Here is a 21,754-nt window from a genome sequence, read left to right on the forward strand (position 1 = left end):
TTAATAGATTGCCTAAGAATGCCCACTCATTACCTTGTTTAGAATTAAATTTGTTTTAAAAATGGCTTTTAGATAATCTTTTTTATCATATTAATGAATTTTTTGACAGCCATGTGAACTTGGAATTTTAATCTGTTTCTTTTTATTGACCATTGTCTATAATTACGTTATTGTAATTTTGATAAATAAACATGATTGATTCATTGATTGATACCAGCAATAACCAGAGGAGAAAGTTAGTCGTAACCAACGATTGCTCCGCCAGTTGTGGTCGCTTCTCTGAACAGCACTAGATACTCAACTTTTTTTTCCTCTCTGTTGTCTCTTTATTAATTTTAGTCGAAGATGTCATTAGCCTAATTGTATTTGCTTCTATGTCATTAGAAAACAAATAGCCTTATTGCATTTCCTTCAGTGTCATTAGAAAATAAATAACCAACTTGCGAGAGGTTTTTCCCGTCCGTACTAATGAACTACGTAAATTCATTTCAGCACGCAAATTTCATAAACATTTTCCATAATTAGCAGGATATATGAATCCTGCCAGGACCTGGTTTATATGTTTTCTTGTCAAGTTTAGGAACTTAGTCATAGACATATTATTTACAACAATTTAAAATGATTTACTTTTGCCATTACTTAAGACAAATTAGCGTATAGAAAAGTTACATAATTGTATCCACTTTATCAGCACAGTCGCACACAATTCACATATCAAAGCACGCTTTACAATATTAAAAATAGGTAGCCATGCAATTTTCAAAGAACTGGAACTAGCTTCGAAATAACCAAATTGACAAAACTTATAATCCTGCAATGCTCCCCGGGATGACGCGACACCCCAGATGACTCGATTTTCTTGTGTAGTTTTGTGTAATAATCTAATAATAGATTGTGCTATTCAAAGACAAAAGCTTAAATTTCCTGTAGTAGCGGTAGGAAGGAGAGAAAAGTCGTCTGGTGACAACATACCCAGTGAGCAGTAATGACGTCCGAAAAAGGGTGATCAGACCAGAGTTAATAGTTCAGGGATTACATAGACCGTTAAAAATTTATTTTTCATAAATTTTATTCCTTCATTATCCTTAAGCTCAATTTTTATGACTTTTTATGTGCTTAATGTCTGAAAATTTCTCTTCGAACTAAAAGGGGGAAAAATTGCCTACAGAAATAGTTTTTGGAATTGTTAATCTCCAGAATTGTTATTTTCCAGTTTGTACATAACCTGAAACAAAATTTGGGTCGCCTGAGTAAGCTCTGAGTATGCGAAGTAGGGACTTGAAAAATATAGATGGCCAAAATTTTGTTTCCGGCTTTGAAACAAACTACTACTTAAAAATAAATCCTAAGTATTTTAATATATTTTAGTAATCATTGTTTTGCAATAAAAGTAGTAATAATAATAATAATAATAATAATAATAATAATAATAATGGTGATGATAATAATGAAAATAATAATAATGAATATAATAATAATAATAATAATAATAATAATAATAATAATAATAATAATAACATCCGTGTCAAGAAGCTCAAGCTCAGTGGTTAGAATTTGTGCACTGAAGGAGAAGAAAATTTTTTCGTTTACTGAAATTTTAACAAAATTTCAATTTTTTTAAACCGATAGAGCAAAGATTGAGCTACAGTCCTTTCATCTTACTGAGAAAAAGTGCCATGTAAAATTTTATATTATTATCTGAAAATAATAATTATTGTGAATTTGTGATTTTAAGAATTAAAAAAAAATAGAGTTTTTAGAAAATTAGAGATAAACTTATAGACTGCTGGCTGGTATTGCATTTGCATTGCAGGATAATTAATACATAAATTGATCAGTTTCATAGCTATCTTAAAACAACTATCACATATTATCTGAAAATTAAAACTCATAATAATTACTATAAGCAGAGTTAAAAATCAATATGAGCGATACAACTACATGCAAAACATTGTAATGCATAACTTGGTGAATTTTATAGATATTATCTATATAACTCTTTGTCGCCGAAGGAAATTTTAATGTCATGTTACTTAGGCAGTTAGGAAAAAAAAAAATATTTCTCTCGTAAGTCTTGCACACCCATAACAAATCGATCTCCAAAGAAAAGCAGACAGAAAGAATGTGAAAAAGCATTTTTTCGGTCTATTACTGCTGAAAATGTGCATTTCTGTGAACATTCAAAATATATTTTTGGCTTCGTCATAATTTTTCGTATCACCGAAGCTTAAGAAATTGCGGAATATTTATTTTCCTTTGCTTTAGTACAGACTGTATAGTTGTAAATTTTCCTGTACTTTAAATTCCAAAAGTAAGTAAAGTAATGTGGTGATATGTGATCAACGGCGGTCTCATAAAAATGAAATACAAGTAGCTCGGTTTGTACATTAGTAAATAAGATTTGCATTAAAATATAAGAAAAACGCCTTGCGGTGGTTGAGTGGTCAGACCTGTCACACAGGCGCTCGGGTACGAGTCCCGGTCAGGTCTGGTGTTTTCCATTTAAAAATTCCATACTGACACTTGTGGGTCGCAGTTGGGATTTTTCTCGTGGTTCTCCCGTTTTTCCCCATATTAGTCATTTATATCATTGCGTCACCATTTTTCCATTTCGTCATCATTCCATAGAGCGTATTCCGAATCTCAGCACTGAGCATCTGATGGCATCACGGTGTTCCAGATTTCACCAATGGCGTGACTGATGTTCCACCAGTGTCGCACCGGTGCCATCAGCTTGCAGAGGTTGTGGCAGTCTCCATCAGCCGCCATCAGTGAATCTGATTGGTTCTTGTATAGGGCGGGAATTAGCAGACGAATGACTCGTGCTCTGTTGTGTCATGGCGGTGTGTTCTGCTTTAGTTCTGCTGTATTGTTTGTAATGAGCACAACGTAAAAACAATATGTTAATGGCTTATGAGCGAACATATCAACGGACCAGTTATTACTACCGGTTCAAGAAATAAATTGTTTATGCTCTCTTTTCTTTGAACGAGATGGCAGTACGGAAATTTCGCAAAAATTTGCTAGCGTAGCACAGATAACAACTTATACAGTCGCCATGACAGCCATCGATCCTTCCAGCAGTTTTGTTCCTATTTCGCTACAGCGTGACGTCATTGTTGTCCACCGAACCGGTGAGATTCGGAATAGGCTGATAGCATTCCCCGATCACCGGCTGGTGACGTACGGAGGGGGCTGGCCTAGCTACGAGGCGGTTGCCTGCTCGACTCCTGGGTACGCAGCGAATCTTAGTGTAGTCGGCCGGTGTGTGTTTGGGAATGCGCCTAGCCTGAGGGTTAGCAAAATAGACCGTAACAGGTTGCAGTGCTGGGCCATAGTGCCCCACTCCCGTAAATTCAATTCTATTCAATATAACAAATCCAGGAGTCCACTTACGCTAATTTACTGACAGTTTTAAACCACTTGCTCTGTAAGTTCCAATCCGACATCATTTCAGGCGAGAGAGACTTCAATGTGTAGTACATGTCTACGGACTGCTTGGTTCTCTCCATGCTGTTCTTGCAGCGTATCAACCAGCGTTCTAATCGGGCCTCATGTAAACTGCCTAAAGACAAAGAAAATTCAATCGAATAAGAAGAAAGTTTGATCACCTCTGTGCACTGTGTGATTTCTGCTTCTTAGTCAGAAATGTCTTTAATATAAACTATGATTATTTAGTTATCATATTCGTATGTTTGCTCAGAGTTGCTTTCGGTAATAGATTTATACTACATTTAGAATATTAAATTATTTATTTTTCTGATTTATACACACACAGGATAAACCGTAAGCAGTGTCACTAATTTTAAGGGGCTATTCTTCCAGGGGCTGGTGTTTAGTTAGTATAATTTGTTTATGTGTTTAGTTTGTAAGTGTATAGTGTAAGCTCTCTTGGACTGGCTCCCCAAGTGTAGTAGACCTTCAGCTCACCCTACACTCTCCTGTAGGAGGCCGTTGCCCTTATGGGATTTCAGGCTTTTCGTATTTCGTATTCTTCCAGACATATGAACAAAAAACTGGTTGTTCCTTTATTTTCGAGATAAAAATTGTTTTGTATGATAAATTTTATAACATGTTTTGCTAAAGCCATAGATTTAAATCCCATTATGGTCAGACAATTTAACAGGGCATTGTGTTATGATAAAATAATAAATGAGTTATAGAATTTTAATTTCATTCCTTAAATGTGCAGCAAATTTATCTAAACAAATGTAATATCTCTTTCTACAAATTAATTTTACAATGTTACATTTTGTTCGGATCAAATTCATGTGTATTTAAAGGAGAAAAATAAAATCATTTCAATCAGTTATTACCATCAATTCTCTTAAATTGACTGAGCATATTGGGACTAAAACCAATGGCTTTCCTAAACATGCTATGAAATGTTTCACATGAAACAATTTTTATTTCGAAAAGGAAGCAAAAACGAGTTTAACTCTTTTGTTTGAAATTTATCAGAAAATAACCTCCTGAAATTGAAGTTAATATTTACGGTTCAATCTATATAGGCTATATATGTGTGTATATATTATATATATAAACTGTACATATGGTGGAAGAAAAATTGCTAGAAAATTCTGTGATATGCAAGAATAACACGAAAACAAACAATTTGAGTTAGAAAACCACTTTACGGAAATGGGTTACATATTACTATACTCAGTATCTGAAATCTGTAAAATATAGGAAAGAAGGCCTGTGCACGAGTGCTGAATGGATGGGGCTAGGTCAATGATCGATCTGGGGGAAGGCATTGCCTGCGTTCAGCCGGGACAACGCTGGGCTAGCGCTGAAATAGCGACTGGATTGAACGCTTTGCTGACCGACAGCGCTAAAATAGTGGCCGCCATATTTCATAGCAACATTTATTTCGCTGCAAGCCAACGAAAATGTAGGCGCTAGGCAACAACCAATGATGGCTTATATTCCGGAGTAGTCGGAACAATGATGTGTTTCTTTTTGTAAACACAGCGGACATCCTGGAATCTGGTCGTTCAGCCACTCACAGTTGCTGTAACTCAGAAAAAATGAATTGCTGAATTACTGCTGTCGCAGCTGAATGCAGCCATTGCCTGAAGCCAACGAGGAACTGCGGAGAGGGGATCACTTCTATCTGAACTCAACTGCAATTAAGATGTCACACTTTCCGTTAATACAGTATTACTATCTGTCAACACGCATGTTACCTCTCAGCAGCCATTCGCTTCTCTTTCTCTCCACCCAAATTCGCTGACTATTCTACGGATTTCAGACATGGAAGAAATCTCCAAATTACAGACACTATCACCAAGCAAAATTACTTCACATACAACAATAAATACTACACTCAGATCGAAGGCCTGCCCATGGGATCACCCATCTTCAGCATCCTAGCCGACATTTTCATACACAGGGTAAATCAGACACACATCCTAAAGAAAGACAACAGCAAACATGTGGACAACATCATTTGCTAGCAATAATACGTAGACGAAATACTAATAGTATACAAAGAAAACAGTTTGAAAACTTACACAGACACAAAAACAAGATACATCCAAAACTATACTACACACTACAAATAGAAAACAACAAATCCATACATATTTATAGCTACATCAAAATAACAAAAACAGAAACGAACATAAGTTCAAAATATACAGAGAACCACTACCACGGTAATACACATACACAACACCACCAAACATTCAGAACAACACAAACACGCAACTTGCCAATCTATGGTACACAGACTCGTCAACATTCCTACGAGCCCACAAGACTATAAGGAAGAAATTCATATTATCAAGTACATAGCAAAATAAAATTATACAACCCTAAAATAATAAACAACATGTCTACAAAGACAAAACGCAAACAAGAAAACGCAACATGAACACAAGAAGAAAACATACGTCACACTAAAATACGAAAAGAAGGAACAGATACAAGATTACAACATTTTTTGAAGAAATTAAAATAGAACATTGCATACAGAACTCAAAAGACACTACAAAAACATCTTAACACACAGACAAGACACACAAATAAATACAATGTAACAGGTGTACACAAACTTTCATGCAATAATTGCAACGATTTCTACATCGGACAGACTCATTTCAAACACATAGCATAGCAAATCAAGCTTTTAGGTATAACTCCCTGTAAAGTTTATTTGAATAATTTCGAGGGAAAAATTGTTCCGGGGCCGGGTATCGAACCCGGGACCTTTGATTTAACGTACCAACGCTCTACCAACTGAGCTACCCGGGAACTCTACCAGACACCGATCCAATTTTTCCCTCTATATCCACAGACCTCAAAGTGGGCTGACAACCATCAAGCTACCAACATTGAGTGCACACTAGCTCTGTGTGGCTTAAGTAGAGACTGATATAAAAATACTGCACTTCCAGCCAAAATAAAAACAGAAACTTGACCCTTCAGAACAATATAACATTTATAAACATACAAAAATACACCCCCATTTCATCCTGAACAATCAACTCAATTTACACACAAACAGGAACAAGTCCACCAAAACAGGAAACCAGAAGATAACGCGGGATCTTCACTAGGCTTCGGGAAATGAAGAATACCACTTCGAATCTAGTCAACGAGATAAAATTCCTCGTATTAACACGGTAAAGAAGTTTACAAAGTTAATCGTGTTTAAAATTGTGTTGATTTCTTATATATAAATTGTTTGATTAAAACTGTTCTCTCCATCTTTTGCACGGACGGCTTGGTTTCTTATAACCTGTCGATCTGTAATTTAATATTATATTAGAGGCCCATCTATTGTTCCATTCTCTGTGTATGTTACTGTCATTTAATTTCGTATTATTTAATTTTTTTATATCTCTTATCTGTAGTTCTTAGCATATTTCATCAATACGTTTATGATCTATTAGTTGATAGCCCACCACTGTCCTGAGCATCTGTCCTGCTTCAATTATTTCCTGTTGACGATTAGTCCATATATGGGTACAGAGCTATTACTATCATACGCCTTAGAAGAGCTGCCGGCCAGCCAGCCGCGTCCTGCGCGGTTTCCGCCGAGCGCTTAACAATTTCTCTGACGCTTCTCCAATATAACAGTGCTAACAATAAATGTTCAATAATTTGAACTTACCATGCTCACAGTCGTTGCTGAAAATGGCCACCGTTTGCCCACACACACAACTGACATCTTCTGATAAACGAATAAACAACACTCTCAAGTTCCACATCATTGATAGCTTGGATTTCATTTCGTATATAGTCCTTTAATTAATTTATAGAATGACGATTTCCCCTATAAACCCAACCTGTTAGTGTTCCTTATTAATAAAAGTCACAGGGTGTTATATCTGGGCTTCGTGGAGGTCTCAAATTATTACCGATTATTCTCGCACCGAAAATACGCCTCAATTCCCTCATTGATACGGCAGCTGTGTGATCAGTGACAGAATCTTGTGGAAATAAACTGAAATCGTTCCGCTTAAGAACACTACGTTTTCTGTTTGATTTTCGATTCTTCACTGAGCCTGTTTCTTTAAATCTTTTAGCGAGTCGTCTAATTGTTTGTCGTCTGTTTGGAAACTTTATTCGAAATTTTTGTCTTGTTTTCACACACGACCTTCTGCGTTTAATGTACGTATTGTACATGTACACACGTTCACACAGTGAGAATTTGTTGCTAGGCATTGCCTAAATACACAATAATCACTAAACATTATACACTAACGTTGCACGCTTGAACAATCGAAAGTTTCTTTACACGACTTCTAAGCACACTGAATGCCATATGGCTACTGGAGGTCGATTGCGCGGGAGAAACGGTTAGCGCGCGGCGGAAACCACGCAGGGCGCGGCTGGCCGGCTGGGACGTATGATAATAACAGCTCTGAAGAAGGTTAGACACTGCCATGATCTTGTGTGTTTTCAATAAAATTTCTCTTCTCACATTTCAAGTTAGGGTTTTTCTAATTGTGAGACATAATTGTTGGAATCGTTGCAGTTTTATATTAATACATATTTCTTGATTGAGATCCATATTAAATCATTAACAATTAAAATTTGTAAGTGGATCACAAAATTTTACATCTATTAGGCCTACAATCTTGATTGTTATAGGATCCTTTCCTCTAAAACTAAAACTTTGGTTTTGCCTGTGGATATGTTAATATTGTATTCAGAAAATAACAAATGTAATTTATATACAGCTCCCTGCAGGAATTCCTCCGTATTGACCATTAGGCCTATCACCTGATAATAGCAAAATGAGGTTATGAAGTTCCGTTCCTTTTAGGTATAATTTGCGTTCAAATTCCATCTGTCATCTTCTTATGACATAGTCTATATACAGATGAAATAATGCGGGCGATAATGAACAACCTTATCTAATTCGTGATTTATGAGAATCTTTGTATCATTTGTTTCTTCTCCTTTATGAATTTAAATTCTAGTTTCCTTATACAGATTTTTTTATAAGTGCGTTGTATTAAATATACTATAATTGAATGAATTTCAAAATTGTATTCCTACTGATCCTGAGTTACTTTTGCAATGGAATTTGTTGGCTTTGGTGAAGATAAAGGTAAAGTTGACATTTCAAATTATGCAATTTATAAATTTGAAAAGTAAAAACAATGTTAGTCGTTAATTTCTCTTCATCACGGTCTAGAAGAATGTTGAATATAACTGTTCATTCTTTAGGCTTACTGCCTACTGTTCCCTACCTGTTCAAAAGATTTCTTCGTAATTCTGTTATCTTCTTAATACGTTAGATATAGATATTGTCTGTTAATCTACTTCTCAGTTCAATTTCATTATTTCTTAATCAGCTGTTGAGGACTTATCTCTTCTTGAGTCAAGGAACTCTGCAGCGAGAGCTGCGTTAGGATGGACCTGGTGCTCAAACAGACATTTTCTAGACCCCTCTTCCCATGGAAAGTAATGTAACTTCACTCACCTTCTTCTTTTGGTAGATGTGGTTGTAACTGTATCCAGTCCTGCAACATTTCCACTGCTTCTTTAATACTTCTTTCGTCTAGTCCATATTCTGCCCATATTTTCTTTATAACATCTTTGTTGGGAATCCCAAGCTCTTTCGCCATAATTCTGAAAACATAAATTTCCCTAATTACTTGTTATAATGTAATTTACAATTTAATCGGTTGCATAACAACGGACTGGAAAGACAAAAGTGAAAATGAAAGCTAAAAGTCGTGTCATTCTCAGTCTTTGACCAACCAATATCCTGTTTATAAATGTTTCTTACCATGAGTAAACTGAATGCAACGTGATCTGTCTGTCGAGGATTTCGTTCTAGAATTTCTTTTTCTTTCGATACACAAGATGGACGTGTTTCAGAACGAACCTGAGCCTCTAACTGAGACAACAGGAGACTTCAGGTTAATAACGTAAAGACTTGTAAATTTATTTAGATTGTACACCTAACGTGTTATTCCGTGCGTACACACGACCGATGGTGTTGTATAGTCTGATCAAAGAGGTTGTAATTATATATCTAGACAAACAATTGCCGCTGGTGTCGTGTACAAATTTGAAACCTCTCGCACAGGTTCGCGCGACGGCATGTTCGGGGAGCACGAATGTTTGCTTCTATAAAGCGTTCGGAGTTTAGAAAATTCCATTGGGTATATAGACATTTTCTTAGCGGACATCCCCCTTCACTGTATTATAGGGGAAGTTTGAATATATCGTACCACTTTTCAGTCTTTCTTTATTTATTTCGAAATGTGAAGGAATTTTAATTGCATATATTATTAGACATTGAGACAGTACCATGGGACACAAAATATATTCTTTTCGAAATGTTTGAATACTTATCAATTGTTTTTATAAGTCATTATTTAAAACTCTGCGAGTGCTACGATTTATGCGCCCAGTTTCCTAAATCGTACCTGGAGGTTGCTTAAATCGTAACCATTTTTAAAATATTACATATAATTTTTGAAACAAGAACTACGCTATATAAAGTAACGTAATGCATATTATATTGTTGTCATTTTTTATACCATTTTATTAATACAAATGAGAAACTGAAATGTTTTAAAATACAAAGATTTTTGTAATATACATTAAAAAATTTTTAATATCTACTAAGACGAAAACACGTAGGTTCTCTTAAGGTAAAATCCTATTTAACACAACTGAAAGATACCTACTTTCAGCTTGTCTCGTTACACATGTTAGAGACAAAATGAGAACGTTCTTGGGCCGTAGAAACTCGTGCACATGTCTCATGCACCCATTGATTGTACAGAGAGCAGGGAATCATATCTTCAATGACAGCTTCTTTACAGATAAAACATAACCAGTCCTCTTCTTTCACATCAACATGAATCATATTAGAAGCTTTTTTCGTGACTTTTTTTAGATGATTTCCATCTTATTCTCCTTTCTTTTTTTTTTTAAATTTCTCTTTTCGGTTTCTTCTGTTGCAATTGATTCTAATAGAGACTTGAAGTTAACACAACAGCTTGCTGAGCAACTTTTCTCGTTCTTGTTTCAACTGAAATCTTTGGTTTAGGGAGAAGACTATTTCATTCAATAGAATCAAGGATTTAATAAGTGTATGTGATTTAGGACTGACGATTCTTCTCGTGGATTGCTGAACAATGCTGTTACTGGAGACTGGCTGGTCTGTGCTTTTACTGGTGGAAGGCTGGTTAATACTGGTACTGGTAGTTGGCTGATCGACTGTGCTAGTACTCGTGGATGGCTGATCTGATCTTCAAACATCAGAATACGTTAGACCAATTCCTCTTCTATTTCCCGTGGAAAAGCTGTATTCCTCCCGTTCAAGGGCCCGTTTGCAGGACGATCCAACCTGTCTTTACCTTGACCATCAAATGTCGTTTGAAAGTCGGTTTTTGAATGTCGCACTTACAGCAACATTCATCCAATTCCAATGCTCCGGGGCGAAATTCATCCAATGCCTTAAGTAAATTACTTCGTTCCCATTTTCCGTATTCTTGTTTGGCCATTATCTATTCTGAAATTTAAAAATTTTATGCACCAAACATTAATTGTTCACGTTGCCAAAATCATACTGGTACGATATGAGTAACATTTTAAAGGTACGATTTAGGAAACTAGCACTCCAACCAAAATATTCATATTATAACCTAAACAAAGCTGTTACAGTGACTATTTTTAAGTTACTATTTAAATAATTAAAACTGTCTTATATGCTACGTTTAATAGAAGACATTCATTAAACTAACTCAGTGTTTGAATAACAGCTTACGATAGAGTAACAAAATCTTATATCAGAAATCAGAACTTATTATTAATGACGTTTTAATACACCTGTCGTCTTGGGCGAAAGGTGGGAAACTGAACAAGTATCAGTTTACATTTGTATTTCGTGAAAAATTCCCCAGATGGGTCCTACATACATAATTTCCTCAATATTAATAGTGGTACGATTTTGGCGCCGGTACGATTTAGGCTACTTTCCAGTAACTAAACTTATTTACGTATTTTCTAATGTAAATAAATAAATCTAAATACTGCAACTAAGCATTGCTTTAAATATAAACGCTTTATATTGCTCATAATTAGACTTATTAGTTTATTTTGATTTCCAATGACCGAATACATGGAAAAGTTTTACTTGCGTTATTTTATATACGTTACAAAATACAATAATAACTTATTTAAATTAGTCTATATTACAAAGAGGAGGATGTCCGCTAAAAGTGCCTATATATCCAACGGTATTATCCAAGCACCTAACGCATTTTAATAATAATACTCAGTGTTTTGAAAATCAAAATCGATATGACTCTTTAGAACTTTCAATTGCAGACATTCATTCCAGTTCCCTCAATTTTACGTCATTCTCAATGACAGAATGGTTCGAGGAAACAATTACGAAAAGAGAAAGATTTCTATGCTTCATTTTTAAGAATATTTCCTGTGTCAGTAGGATATAAATTGGAAACATATTCAGCGAAAATTTTAGAGAAATTGTTCATCAATAGTGAAGGAGATAATGACTCTAGCATTCATTTTATAATTCCAATCCGAAATCACTGCTTGCTCTTGCAAAAAGATAGTTTGAAATAATTATCTGAGGTGAACATGTCATGAGAGAAACAGCTATAGTACATACAAAATTTTTAGAGATGAAATTGTCCCATTCTTGTCTTAACTAACAATTAAAGTAGGATGGTACATTGTCTTTAATTATATTTACACGTGAGAAAATATTTCGATATTTTCTTTATACTTTTCTAACACCAATGATTTCCAGTACCCATATCACAGAGATCTAGGTGGAATACATGTGCAATAATAATTGAATGCCAGAAAATATTAAGCAATATTAATGAGAAGAGTATTTACTTATGACCAAAAATGTATCCTAATACTCGTCTGAAATTTGCAGAAGTTACGTTACAACAGACAAAACTGTATTTGAACAGATTTGTAAATGTGGTCTTTATGTAAATACAATACAATACAATACCACACAATACAATCATAAGTCATTACGTACAATTCTGAGAACGAGAGTAACTTAGCAGACTTTTAGTGAAAGATCAGTGTCAAGAAGGCAGTGAAGGCTAAGGGATGTCAGTAGATAAGAAATGACGGTCACGTGATGGCTCCCATGGCTCCCCATGTGACGTCATAGTGGGCGTGGCCAAAGTATTACGTCATAGTGGGCGTGGCAAGTGACGTCATGGGTGTGGATAAAGTATGACGTCATGGAGGGAGTGGGGGGCTAAAAGTATGACGTAGGAAAGGGGCGTCACTTAAATTACGCCATAAGAGTTCAAGGTTAAAGAGTGACGTCATGCGGGTATGTAATGGCATGACATGTTCACACATGTTTATCTCCTCAATGTAGGGGGCTTAAATTATGACGTAAGAAAGGGGCGTAACGTCATAAATGGCAATCTAAGAGTTCAGGGGTAAAGTATGACGTCATGCAGGTATGTAATGGCATGACAAGTTCATACATGTTTATCTCCTCAATGTAATGTCTGCTATGTGTGCAAATATTATGCTGATTCATATCCGGCAATTGTTCTCGGGTGAAAGACACAAGTTCATACATGTTTGAAAATCCCATCTGCTATGTGTGCAAATATTATGCTGATTCACTCGCACTGCTATGTATGCAAGGTCACATCCGGCGAGTGTCCAAGAATTAATCTATCACACTTAAACACATACATTCTTTTCCTTAAGATTCTAATGTAATGGTAATTTAATTGATTGGGGAATGGGTGTTGCAATGTGGGGCATAAATGGTTGTATAAAAAATTAATCTAGCACACTTGTAAATTAAACAGGATGTGGCTGAAGTTGGAAATGGTGGAGGGGGGTAATAATTTGAAATACACACGGCATAACTTAAAGTGTGACGTCATTCACAAGTGCAGGTTGGGGCGTAACGTAATAATTTGAATTACATATGTTCGTACAAGTTTGTATAGTTGAAATACACAAGTTCATACATGTCTGAGATTTCATCTACACAATGATGTGATTACACGTGCAAATATTATGCAATCTCACATCCGGTGATGCAATTGCTGAGTAATAATAAAAGCATGTTTTTGAAGCACCTGCAACGTGTCATATTACACAAATATTGCATGATGCAAATAATATGCAAGCTGTTAATTCACATCCGGTGAAGACGCAAGTGCTGAATAATGGCCAGCTGTCCAATGGATATCCTGAAACTAGTTGTACTTTAAGCCAATTTTGAGTAATTGATAAAAAATATTAAGATTCTAATGTACTGGTAATTGAATTGATAAATAGTAATGAGAAATGGAAATTGGAATGCGGGAATTATTGATGGCGTAAATCGTTGTGCTTTAAGCCAATTTATAAAAAAATTAATCTAACACACTTGTAAATTGAACACATACATTCTTCTCATATTATTATTATTCCAATGTAATACATTTTGAAGTAAAATTGAGTGGTTTGTTTAGCGTATTTAATTTAAGCCATACATTATTACCAACATTAAATTCATCGGAATGTGATATTATTATGATTTAGAGCAGTAATTGTAGCAGATAAATCAACGTAGATGTATATGTTGTATAATGTTATTTCATATGCATAAGAGTGCAATTATTATTAAAGCTTGCTTAATCACTTCCGGCGACGATGCAATTGCTGAGTAATGATAAAAGCATGTTTTTGAAGTACCTGCAACGTGTCATATTACACAAATATTGCATGATGCAAATAATATGCAAGCTGTTAATTCACATCCGGTGAAGACGCAAGTGCTGAATAATGGCCACCTTATTATTATTATTATTATTATTATTATTATTATTATTATGGTTCCAATTTAATACATTTTGAAGTATCATTTATTGGATTGATTAATAATTTAATACATTTTGAATTAACATTTATTGGATTTATTTTAAGCCATATATTATTACCGGAGCAGTTCGTAATATAGTAATTGCTTCTTCTTCTTCTCATTATTATTATTATTATTATTATTATTATTATTATTATTATTATTATTCGTCATAAAGAAGATTAAAGTGTGACGTTATAAATTTGTAATTGAAGTTGGACATGGGTGAGGGCTGTTTATAATATGAAATACATACGGCATAACTTAAAGTGTGATGTTATAAATTTGTAATTGAAGTTGGAAATGGGGGGGGGGAATTTTCATAAAATTCTAATGTAATAGTAATTTAATTGATAAATAGTAATGGGTAAGGGAAATTCGCAAGTGTTAATTGAAATTGGAATTGGGAGATTATTGATGGCGTAAATGGTTGTACTGTAAGCCAATTGATAAAAAAATTAATCTAGCACACTTGCAAATTAAACACATACATTCTTCTCATATTATTATTATTCCAATATAATACATTTTGAAGTAAAATTGAGTGGTTTGTTTAGCGTATTTAATACATTATTACCAACATTAAATTCATCAGAATGTGACATTATTATGATTTAGAGCAGTAATTGTAGCAGATAAATCAATGTAGATGTATATGTTGTGTAATGCATAAGTGTGCAAATATTATGCAAGCTTGCTGAATCACTTCCGGCGACGATGCAATTGCTGAGTAATGATAAAAACATGTTTTTGAAGCACCTGGAACGTGTTATATTACACAAATATTGCATGATGCAAACATCCGGCGATTGTTCTCGCAGCGTCTTATGTTACACAAATATTGTATTGATTACAAGTAAATAATAGCTATCTGCTATGTGTGCAAATATTATGCAATGTCACATCCGAAGATGAAATTGCTGAGTAATGATAAAAAAACATGTTTTTGATAATGACCTTGGAGGTAATACGGCTGGATGATGAGGTGAATTATTTAGAAGTGTAATGAAAGAAGTATTGCAGTTTGCAATAATTGACATTGAACAAGTTTAGACAGCAGTGGGAGGGGGGGCAAGATGATGAATAATATGCTCAAATTTATACAACTATTACACTATCATATATTTTATAAAATATCTTTGTCAAAAAAACTTTGGTAGTGTAATAGCAGCCATAGCGTTAATAATGTCTCACAATATTTATTTTTTATTTTAATTTAGATGATACTGCATCTCCAGTCTCGGTTTGAGCTGAAGAAGAAGAATTCGCTCTGAGTGTAAAAAACAGTGACCATGATGAAGCGTGGTGAATGTTAAGCTTGATTATGAAGAATGTTCGAATTGTAACAAATGTTCTTTTTGGAAATAGTTTTGCACTGTAATTTCTTCTATGTCTTAACCATCCATTTCCATCCCACATAACCAAAGGGTTGGGTTCGTTTAGAGAATTAACCTATAACACTTTCCTTTCAGATATTAGTAATCCTTTTCCAATATTGAGAATTGGTATATAGGTTTTCAAATATTAATAATCCTTAAGAATTGGTGTATAAGTTGAGATTATTCTAAACATATATGTTACCAGAATATAACATAATTCCAGTGGTAGCTTATTGATTTGGGAGCGGTGGATTCATTACATGTTTGTATGATAAAACCTGAGGATGATTGAGAGAATGTCAATGATTAAACTGAATCTAGTCATTGGGGATGGGGATGTGCTTGGTAAAAGAAAATAGTAACAACATAAAATTATGCGTATATATTTATTCATAAAAAGAAATACAGTGCACTGAGTAATGAAATATATTTTCAGTTAGTGAATCCCAATTGTGATAATGTTTTCACCAAAATTGACATTATTACCCACATTAAATTCATCAGAATGTGACATTATTATTATTATTATTATTATTATTATTATTATTATTATTATTATTATTATTATTATTATTATTATTATTCCAATTTAATACATTTTGAAGTAAAATTTATTGGTTTTATTTTAAGCCATATATTATTAGCGAAAGTATGATTTAGAGCAGTTCGTAATATCCACTTAATTTCCAGAGTAGTATAATATTATACTGTATTAAGTGGATCATAAAGAAAGTGAAATTCTAAAGAAAGAGATTGAGTATGACGTAAGTTGGAATTTATATTGATGGTATTTTAGCATTACAAAAGTAACCAATAAACTAATAAAAACAATATTACAGTACAAAGCAAAGTTACCTAGGTACTGTATCTGTTTTAAGTGTAACTAATATTACACAACAAAACTCTTATCATATTATGCTTTTAAGGTGATATTTGTGAGAAACTTCCTATCATCAGAATATTAAATTATTTTCTCGATATCTGCTATGTAATGCAAGCCTGCATTAACATCCCGTGATTGTTTGACAACCATCTGCGATGTATTATATCACACAAATACTGTATGCACATAATAGCTATCTACTATTTTCAGCTAATATTATGCTAGCTTGCAATACAGCATGTCGTTGCAATAACGCAACAGCATGTCGTTGCAATAACGCAAAGCATGTCGTTGCAATAACGCAACAGCATGTCGTTTACAATAACGCATCAGCATGTCGTTGCAATAACGCAACATCATGTCGTTGCAATAACGCAACAGCATGTCGTTGCAATAACGCGTAACGTATATGTCACAAGATTACGATTTTCGACACGTTGTAACGTAAATGTCGCAAGATTACGATTTTCGATCTTGTTGCGATAATGCAATGCCATGTCGAAAATCGTATTCTTGTTGCGATAATGCAACGCCAGGTCGAAAATCGTATTCTTGTTGCAATAATGCAGCGCCATGTCGAAAATCGTATTCTTGTTGCGATAATACAAAGCCATGTCAAAAATCGTATTCTTGTTGCGATAATGCAACGCCATGTCGAAAATCGTATTCTTGTTGCGATAATGCAACGCCATGTCGAAAATTCTATTCTTGTTGCGATAATGCAACGCCATGTCGAAAATCGTATTGTTGTTGCGATAATGCAACAACATGTCGAAAATCGTAGTCTTGTGACATATGCGTTACAACTTGTCGAAAATCAATATCTTGTGACATATACGTTACAACTTGTCCAAAATCGTAATCTTGTGACATATACGTTACAAGTTATTGCAACGACATGCTGTTGCGTTATTGCAACGACATGCTGTTGCGTTATTGCAACGACATGCTTTGCGTTATTGCAACGACATGCTGTTGCGCTATTGCAACGACATGCTGTATTGCAAGCTAGCATAATATTTGCTGAAAATAGTAGATAGCTATTATGTGCATACAGTATTTGTGTAATATAATACATCGCAGGTGGTTGTCAAACAATCACGGGATGTTAATGCAGGCTTGCATCACATAGCAGATATCGAATATGCTTCAGCAGATTTCGAGAATATAATTTAATATTCTGATGATAGGAAGTTTCTCACAAATATCACCTTAAAAGCATAATATGATAAGAGTTTTGTTGTGTAATATTAGTTACACTTAAAACAGATACAGTACCTAGGTAACTTTGCTTTGTACTGTAATATTGTTTTTATTAGTTTATTGGTTACTTTTGTAATGCTAAAATACCATCAATATAAATTCCAACTTACGTCATACTCAATCTCTTTCTTTAGAATTTCACTTTCTTTATGATCCACTTAATACAGTATAATATTATACTACTCTGGAAATTAAGTGGATATTACGAACTGCTCTAAATCATACTTTCGCTAATAATATATGGCTTAAAATAAAACCAATAAATTTTACTTCAAAATGTATTAAATTGGAATAATAATAATAATAATAATAATAATAATAATAATAATAATAATAATAATAATAATAATGTCACATTCTGATGAATTTAATGTGGGTAATAATGTCAATTTTGGTGAAAACATTATCACAATTGGGATTCACTAACTGAAAATATATTTCATTACTCAGTGCACTGTATTTCTTTTTATGAATAAATATATACGCATAATTTTATGTTGTTACTATTTTCTTTTACCAAGCACATCCCCATCCCCAATGACTAGATTCAGTTTAATCATTGACATTCTCTCAATCATCCTCAGGTTTTATCATACAAACATGTAATGAATCCACCGCTCCCAAATCAATAAGCTACCACTGGAATTATGTTATATTCTGGTAACATATATGTTTAGAATAATCTCAACTTATACACCAATTCTTAAGGATTATTAATATTTGAAAACCTATATACCAATTCTCAATATTGGAAAAGGATTACTAATATCTGAAAGGAAAGTGTTATAGGTTAATTCTCTAAACGAACCCAACCCTTTGGTTATGTGGGATGGAAATGGATGGTTAAGACATAGAAGAAATTACAGTGCAAAACTATTTCCAAAAAGAACATTTGTTACAATTCGAACATTCTTCATAATCAAGCTTAACATTCACCACGCTTCATCATGGTCACTGTTTTTTACACTCAGAGCGAATTCTTCTTCTTCAGCTCAAACCGAGACTGGAGATGCAGTATCATCTAAATTAAAATAAAAAATAAATATTGTGAGACATTATTAACGCTATGGCTGCTATTACACTACCAAAGTTTTTTTGACAAAGATATTTTATAAAATATATGATAGTGTAATAGTTGTATAAATTTGAGCATATTATTCATCATCTTGCCCCCCCTCCCACTGCTGTCTAAACTTGTTCAATGTCAATTATTGCAAACTGCAATACTTCTTTCATTACACTTCTAAATAATTCACCTCATCATCCAGCCGTATTACCTCCAAGGTCATTATCAAAAACATGTTTTTTTATCATTACTCAGCAATTTCATCTTCGGATGTGACATTGCATAATATTTGCACACATAGCAGATAGCTATTATTTACTTGTAATCAATACAATATTTGTGTAACATAAGACGCTGCGAGAACAATCGCCGGATGTTTGCATCATGCAATATTTGTGTAATATAACACGTTCCAGGTGCTTCAAAAACATGTTTTTATCATTACTCAGCAATTGCATCGTCGCCGGAAGTGATTCAGCAAGCTTGCATAATATTTGCACACTTATGCATTACACAACATATACATCTACATTGATTTATCTGCTACAATTACTGCTCTAAATCATAATAATGTCACATTCTGATGAATTTAATGTTGGTAATAATGTATTAAATACGCTAAACAAACCACTCAATTTTACTTCAAAATGTATTATATTGGAATAATAATAATATGAGAAGAATGTATGTGTTTAATTTGCAAGTGTGCTAGATTAATTTTTTTATCAATTGGCTTACAGTACAACCATTTACGCCATCAATAATCTCCCAATTCCAATTTCAATTAACACTTGCGAATTTCCCTTACCCATTACTATTTATCAATTAAATTACTATTACATTAGAATTTTATGAAAATTCCCCCCCCCCATTTCCAACTTCAATTACAAATTTATAACATCACACTTTAAGTTATGCCGTATGTATTTCATATTATAAACAGCCCTCACCCATGTCCAACTTCAATTACAAATTTATAACGTCACACTTTAATCTTCTTTATGACGAATAATAATAATAATAATAATAATAATAATAATGAGAAGAAGAAGCAATTACTATATTACGAACTGCTCCGGTAATAATATATGGCTTAAAATAAATCCAATAAATGTTAATTCAAAATGTATTAAATTATTAATCAATCCAATAAATGATACTTCAAAATGTATTAAATTGGAACCATAATAATAATAATAATAATAATAATAATAATAATAATAATAATAAGGTGGCCATTATTCAGCACTTGCGTCTTCACCGGATGTGAATTAACAGCTTGCATATTATTTGCATCATGCAATATTTGTGTAATATGACACGTTGCAGGTACTTCAAAAACATGCTTTTATCATTACTCAGCAATTGCATCGTCGCCGGAAGTGATTAAGCAAGCTTTAATAATAATTGCACTCTTATGCATATGAAATAACATTATACAACATATACATCTACGTTGATTTATCTGCTACAATTACTGCTCTAAATCATAATAATATCACATTCCGATGAATTTAATGTTGGTAATAATGTATGGCTTAAATTAAATACGCTAAACAAACCACTCAATTTTACTTCAAAATGTATTACATTGGAATAATAATAATATGAGAAGAATGTATGTGTTCAATTTACAAGTGTGCTAGATTAATTTTTTTATAAATTGGCTTAAAGTACAACGATTTACGCCGTCAATAATTCCCGCATTCCAATTTCCATTTCTCATTACTATTTATCAATTCAATTACCAGTACATTAGAATCTTAATATTTTTTATCAATTACTCAAAATTGGCTTAAAGTACAACTAGTTTCAGGATATCCATTGGACAGCTGGCCATTATTCAGCACTTGCGTCTTCACCGGATGTGAATTAACAGCTTGCATATTATTTGCATCATGCAATATTTGTGTAATATGACACGTTGCAGGTGCTTCAAAAACATGCTTTTATTATTACTCAGCAATTGCATCACCGGATGTGAGATTGCATAATATTTGCACGTGTAATCACATCATTGTGTAGATGAAATCTCAGACATGTATGAACTTGTGTATTTCAACTATACAAACTTGTACGAACATATGTAATTCAAATTATTACGTTACGCCCCAACCTGCACTTGTGAATGACGTCACACTTTAAGTTATGCCGTGTGTATTTCAAATTATTACCCCCCTCCACCATTTCCAACTTCAGCCACATCCTGTTTAATTTACAAGTGTGCTAGATTAATTTTTTATACAACCATTTATGCCCCACATTGCAACACCCATTCCCCAATCAATTAAATTACCATTACATTAGAATCTTAAGAAAAAGAATGTATGTGTTTAAGTGTGATAGATTAATTCTTGGACACTCGCCGGATGTGACCTTGCATACATAGCAGTGCGAGTGAATCAGCATAATATTTGCACACATAGCAGATGGGATTTTCAAACATGTATGAACTTGTGTCTTTCACCCGAGAACAATTGCCGGATATGAATCAGCATAATATTTGCACACATAGCAGACATTACATTGAGGAGATAAACATGTATGAACTTGTCATGCCATTACATACCTGCATGACGTCATACTTTACCCCTGAACTCTTAGATTGCCATTTATGACGTTACGCCCCTTTCTTACGTCATAATTTAAGCCCCCCACATTGAGGAGATAAACATGTATGAACATGTCATGCCATTACATACCCGCATGACGTCACTCTTTAACCTTGAACTCTTATGGCGTAATTTAAGTGACGCCCCTTTCCTACGTCATACTTTTAGCCCCCACTCCCTCCATGACGTCATACTTTATCTACG

The 21,754-nt window shown here is 33.9% G+C and overlaps 1 protein-coding gene across 2 annotated transcripts in view; it reads right to left on the bottom strand.

Moving 5' to 3' along the window:
• Positions 1-21,754, bottom strand: part of LOC138711805 (alpha-tocopherol transfer protein-like) — a 108,588-nt gene that overhangs the window by 60,125 nt on the left and 26,709 nt on the right. For both annotated transcript variants that reach the window (XM_069843049.1, XM_069843050.1), the window contains exons 2-3: positions 8,942-9,090; positions 3,397-3,565 (exon numbers count right to left, since the gene is read on the bottom strand). In XM_069843049.1, coding sequence (XP_069699150.1) covers positions 3,397-3,565; positions 8,942-9,086 — 314 coding nt within the window. In that variant the 5' untranslated portion in view covers positions 9,087-9,090. The remainder of the gene's footprint in view (positions 1-3,396; positions 3,566-8,941; positions 9,091-21,754) is intronic.

The sequence above is a fragment of the Periplaneta americana genome, chromosome 13 (genome assembly GCF_040183065.1).
Source record: "Periplaneta americana isolate PAMFEO1 chromosome 13, P.americana_PAMFEO1_priV1, whole genome shotgun sequence".
Classification (NCBI taxonomy): Eukaryota; Metazoa; Arthropoda; class Insecta; order Blattodea; family Blattidae; genus Periplaneta; species Periplaneta americana.